The sequence below is a fragment of the Oncorhynchus tshawytscha genome, linkage group LG16 (genome assembly GCF_018296145.1).
Source record: "Oncorhynchus tshawytscha isolate Ot180627B linkage group LG16, Otsh_v2.0, whole genome shotgun sequence".
Taxonomy (NCBI): Eukaryota; Metazoa; Chordata; class Actinopteri; order Salmoniformes; family Salmonidae; genus Oncorhynchus; species Oncorhynchus tshawytscha.
The window spans coordinates 67,703,680-67,709,684 of record NC_056444.1 but is presented as its reverse complement, the minus strand read 5'-3'; the positions used below and the strand labels follow the sequence as shown (position 1 = coordinate 67,709,684).

Genomic DNA, 6,005 nt, shown 5'->3' with positions numbered 1-6,005 from the left:
TGTATTTCTCTAATTATGTTGGTAACCAGTTTATAATAGCAATAAGGCAGCTCGGGGGTTTGTGATATATGACCAATACACCACGGCTAAGGGCTGTAGCCAGGCACTCTGCGTTGTGCATAAGAACAGCCCTTAGCAGTGGTAAATTGGCTATATATCACACCCCCTCAGGCCTTATTGCTTAATTAAGTATTTTGTTGTTGTAGATGGGACAGTAACATTAGTAATCTCAAAAAAGTATACTTTATCGAAAATGTTTTAATATATTTTTTAAATAAATATTTGTATGTTTAGCTCACATAATATAATTTAAAAGTATGCATTAAGGTGTCTGTAATACAGTAAATGTGTCAATAACGAATTTAATAAATCCAAATGCATTCTACAGCTTTTTTTTACAATCGTGGGGGGAGTGCAACGATGAAGGCAGGCTTTTTTTGTTTTTTGGCACGCTGGGTTCAACACATAAAAATCATTGGTTTTAATACCGTCAATACATATTTAGCCACGCCCTCAAGACAATGGTAGGGTACATTAAGGCAAGGACAGTTAGTCATATCTGGGTTTACTGGTACAAGAAGGTGCTTTCAAGTAGATTAAATACCATTGTTAATGTCAATTCTAGTTGGATTATTATTATTTTCACCTGCACTGCTGTCATCTGGAATCCATAGCCCGGCTGTGTCCCGTAGCTATATATTTGGTCTGGAGGGCTGTGAAAGACGATGCATCTGGTACTCAGGGTACTGTGTTTCTCTCTGCTCATACCGGGCTGTCTGAGTAGCACTGGTGAGATAGCGATAGGCTGTGCGCAATGGAGAACCTCTGCTGGTTCTCCGGATATCTGCTGTGAAAGCTGCCATCCAGGTAAGTTTCTAAACTAGGCAATTGTATATGGTTTAACTTTAACAGTACTCGGTAAATTAATGTAATATGGCTTGTATTTTGAGAATTCAATTCTAGAGGGTTTATCTGGTTAAATTATGGGGTCTATTCAATCTGTAAAATTGAAGCGTTACAGATTCCGCGGTAGAAATGTAAAGTTAATTTCTGATTGACCTGACATATGCAGCGTTAACCGTGAATGATGTCTCTGCTAAAGCTGGAACATTGCCTTTAAATGTCAACAAAGCTGTACAAATTAACTTCTGGGAGGCAGATTGAATAGAGCCCATGTCTTTCATGGGGATGAATAATCTAGTGTATCCCAGGTTGTGAATTAAATATGATTTCCTCTTTAGTGGTTATACCACAGTGACCCAGTTGATTTTCAGTGGTTTCTAATAGGACCACATTAAAGGGAATGGATAATGATCACCCGGGATCAGATCAATGATAAACTCAGCTCTATGTGGGAAGGGAAATAGATTCCTATCAAAAGCATTTACCTTATATATTCATGTCCACTGCAATTGCTACTGATGAAGCAAATTTGATGTTAATCACCTGACTCTGAGTTATTATGGATGCAGATTTGATTTCAATATAGTACGTTCAATGTTGTCTGGGTGTGTATTTGTGTAGGGAACCGTCTGGTGACTCCCTGTGGTCCAGACCCGAAAAAGCTGTGTGTTCCCTGTAGGAATGAGACCTACACAACTGACACAACATCATTCTCCTGTCGCAGGTGTACTCAGTGCGTAGGTATGTCACCAGGATATTTGAGCTTTTAACATTATTTATTTACCCCTGAACTGAAATGTCTATTGTTTGATAAATTAGACTTTTAACAATTATTCATTTTACTCCACTTTCACATGCTTTTGTGTGTGTGTGTGTGTGTAGGTGGGGCCCTGACCCTTAAGAAGGCCTGTACAAGAAGCAAGGACACAGAGTGTGACTGTAAGGCAGGACTCAGATGTGGTGATGGCCACTGCTCCTTCTGTGTCCAGGAGTGTGGAAAGGGTCGGGAACCTCTTCCCGCTGCACGTAAGACACATCTGTACCTGCAAACTAAAGTCATACAAGTTATCTGGCATGCCTAGTAAGACTCACAATCTCAGGACACTTATTCACCAAGTCTCAAACCTCTGCCTGTTTGTCTTCATAGGCTCCTGCCGGAATTGTCCAGTTGGGACCTTCAGTGACCAAATCCATGAGAAGTGTAAGCCTTGGAGAACAAGGTTAGATTTAATTTCCCCCTAAACTCTGAGTTTGATTCAATATTGGTGTACTGGTAGTACTAATGCCATGGCATTAATCTGCCAACAAATCATTACCATATGCAGCAAATCACAGCAACCCAGAACAAAAGTCCTGCACCATGGCTACTCAATGTAATCTGGTAGTGGAGAAAGCCAATCTTGAATCTTTATTTCTCTGTCCCAGCTGTCCCCATCCCCATGAACAGATTGTGGCCTTGGGAGATGCAGTTAGTGACAGCAAGTGCCGCATTACCAACAATTCCATCCCCCAAGTGATTACCTTACCTACGAAACGGGGCTCTGAAGGTAAGACCTGTGAATCTAACACTATGGCAAAATTGATGTTGTAATATCACCTTGTTTGAAAGATGCCAACCTCTTACTCCCAGATGGCACAGGGCTGGTTTGGGCTATAACGGCCTTGTGTGGAGTCTTTATCATCCTTATTATCTTGTTTCTGGTCATCATCATCAACAACAACAAAAAGAAACCAGAGAAGACAACCCACAATGAGCCAAACCTTATTGTGCCAACTCCTCCTACAGGTAATCATGTTCCTCCTCATTATCAGGGGACAACGCATCCATACTGGATCAATATTCTGTAAGCTTTCAAACTGTTGTCCTGAAATGTAGAAACAGCTTTATCTTAACCTCTGAGTTTATATTTGAATCTATCTTCTCTCCCTGATCCTCCCTCGCTCCCCTATATCCCCCCCTCTCCATCTCAGATGAGCCGAGGAGCCTGATAGAGGTCAGTTTCCACCACCCTCAGCAGGAACAGGGCAGCAGTTCTGAAACACTGCACTCCCAGGACTCTGAGACCAAGCTCCTGCCTGTGTGATTGGGAGTGGCAGGGTTATACTAGGTCTGATCTACAGGCCACTACCTCACACACTGGCTCTCTGATGCCTTTCCAGTGATTGGCCAACACATTGTTCCAGTACTGTTAGACTCTGATTGTTCATGCCACACGCTGTCACTAAGGAATTGAGAGGTTCAGATACTTTTGAGCATATGTGATCTCTTTAATACCCCAGTATTTGTTTGTATCTTACATGCACATTCAAAGATCTCTATGTAACAATGACTTTCTGTGAAAGTATACCATTTATGTCAGTCAGTAAACTGATATTCAAATGTCAGTAGTGGTGGGGAAGTTCAGGGGGAAAAACATTGTCATTATTTGACCTATTCATTAGTTAAGACTCCCCAGCAGTTACTGTATCAAGTGTCTGCTGCTGGATTAGTTCAGGAAATGTACAAGTATGTACATAGTTGGTTTTATTAGCATCGTTTCCTGTTAATACAGTTTAGATGACCTAAACGTGATGACATGCTACACTTGACATTTGTATGTGCGAGGGTGTGAGCAGAGTCATGCCGTTTTTGTATAATACAGCGCAATGTGGGGTTGCAGCAACAGTGTAAACCACAGGCAGCTAGATGTGACTGCCCACATGCCTCCCACTGCCTTATATCATATTCACGTATTTCCTGTAAGGCTAATCTCCGCTGCCCACAGTTACTGAGCAGAAGTAAATACCCTATTTAACATTACTGTGACACAGATTAATTACAGCAAGGACAAAAGGTCTTTTTCTCAGCACTTTGTTAGGAAAGTGCCAATGTGATACGGGACTTGGAGCAGCGTTTTGTGTGAAAGTACTGCTTGTATTGAATGGGATAAGAGTGAAGGACATGTGTGGGAAACAATGTCATATTCTTCTCTATGATACACTGCCAGAAAGCGAGGGGTCTGGACTTTCCTCAAATGTAGTAGGGGATGCTAAAGGTCAGGGAATCCTCTCATGTGGGGCTTTCCCCAGCCCTTTACACAGAAGCTTATCTAATGTCATTGGAACCATAAATGAACTAATACAAATGTAAATTGTACTTGACACACAATTTATAATGTAGGCAATAGGCATTGCAAGTGATTCCAAAGGGCTACCTTTAACCTAGTTTGATTAAACCCTTTCACCGCTGTAGTTTTGCAATCACAATCATTGTTTATGGCTGTTCCTTTGGCTTGCTTATACATGCATGTTTTGCCCTGATTGTAAATAATAGCTTTCACAAGGTATCCTACGTGCTGTACAATGGGATAACAGATCTGTGATAAAGTGTCTGACACGCGATACCTCCCTGTGGGCTCTCCACTAAGCAGAGCTGGGAAAGCCGAGGGATTCTGATGTGTCATATTAATCATGTAGTACCATCACAGCTGGGAATGTACACAATGAACACAATGAAACTGGTCTGACTAAAGCTCACGGGATCTCGTTGGAATGCTGAATTACACAGTGCAGGGAAGACCCGCGACTGTTAAAAAGAGCACCTCAGCCAGAGGATCGTGTAGAAACATTGGTCAGATCTGTACTCATGTAACCTCGACTTGTCATGAGTATACAGAGGAGTAGCGTATCATAGTGGAGTTACAGTAACTACGCAAGGGTGTCTGAACTGTATCTGTATTTAGCTAGTGTGACAGGCATAGGCCACTGAGATGGAACATCTCACATTCACAATAGGGGCCATAATTGCCTACATGGTGTAAAATGTTAACCCACACCCATGGAGTGGGCTTATAACAGTAGAGGTATTAATGAGTCATCACCACCACAGACTGTCAGTCATCTGAGGACAGGGTTTTTAAAGAGCCAGTTACTGATGGATTATTGAGTGGCATTCATGCGAATATGTACATGGACTTGCAGGCTCCTAGGACTTTCTATGCCTTGTATACAATATGTTATAGGCCATGATAAAATGGTACTGATTGAATAAGTACTGTAATAGTTGTTTTGATATTAAAGAACTAGTAAATACCACTGGGTTGTCTTATTGTATTCCAACCAACTGTCATAATCAGCTACATTTACGACAGCACATTTCTGGTCGGTATACAGTGCCTTCGGAAAGTATTCAGACCCCTTGATTTTTTCCACATTTGTTATGTTACAGCCTTATTCTAAAACTGATTAAATTGTTTTTTCCCTCTCAATTCCCCATAAAGACAAAGCAAATTGTTGCTAATTTATTTAAAAAATAAACTGAAATGTCACGAAAGTATGCAGACCCTTTGCCAAAAGGTGCTTCAACAAAGTACTGAGTATTGATTACAGCGTTGAGTCTTGGGTATGACGCTACAAGCTTGGTACACCTGTATTTGGGAAGTTTCTCCCATTCTTCTCTGCAGATCCTCTCAAGCTCTGTCAGGTTGGATGGGGAGCATTGCTGTAAAGCTATTGTCAGGTCTCTCCAGAGATGTTCGATCGGGTTCAAGTCCGGACTCTGGCTGGACAACTCAAGAACATTCAGAGACTTGTCTCAAAGCCACTCCTGTGTTGTCTTGGCTGTGTGCTTAGGGTTGTTGTCCTGATGGAAGGTGAACCTTTGCCCAGTTTGAGGTCCTGAGCGCTCTGTAGCAGGTTTTCATCAAGGATCTCTGTTCTTTGCTCTGTTCATCTTTCCCTCAATCCGGACCAGTCCCTGCCTCTGAAAAACATCCCCACAGCATGATGCTGCCACCACCATGCTTCACCATAGGTATGGTCCAGGTTTCCTCCAGACGTGATGCTTGGCATTCAGGCAAAAGAGTTGGTTTCATCGGACCAGAGAATTTTGTTTCTCATGGTCGGAGTCCTTTAGGTGCATTTTGGCAAACTCCAAGCGGGCTGTCATGTGCCTTTTACTGAAGAGAGGCTTCCGTCTCTGGCCACTCTACCATAAAGGGATGATTGGTAGAGTGTTGCAGTGATGGTTGTCCCTCTGGAAGGTTCTCCCATCTCCACAGATGAACTCTGTAGGAATGACCATCAGGTTCTTGGTCACCTCCTTGACCAAGGCCCTTCTCCCC

The 6,005-nt window shown here is 42.3% G+C and overlaps 1 protein-coding gene across 1 annotated transcript; it reads left to right on the top strand.

The window, feature by feature from the left end:
- Window positions 1–531: 531 nt before the first annotated feature.
- LOC112216167 (tumor necrosis factor receptor superfamily member 9) lies at window positions 532–4,977 on the top strand. The gene is made up of 7 exons (XM_024375951.2): window positions 532–867; window positions 1,525–1,644; window positions 1,786–1,929; window positions 2,051–2,123; window positions 2,329–2,450; window positions 2,534–2,689; window positions 2,875–4,977. The coding sequence occupies exons 1-7, from the start codon at window positions 726–728 to the stop codon at window positions 2,985–2,987; spliced, it is 870 nt and encodes a 289-aa protein (XP_024231719.1). The 5' UTR covers window positions 532–725; the 3' UTR covers window positions 2,988–4,977.
- Window positions 4,978–6,005: the final 1,028 nt, after the last annotated feature.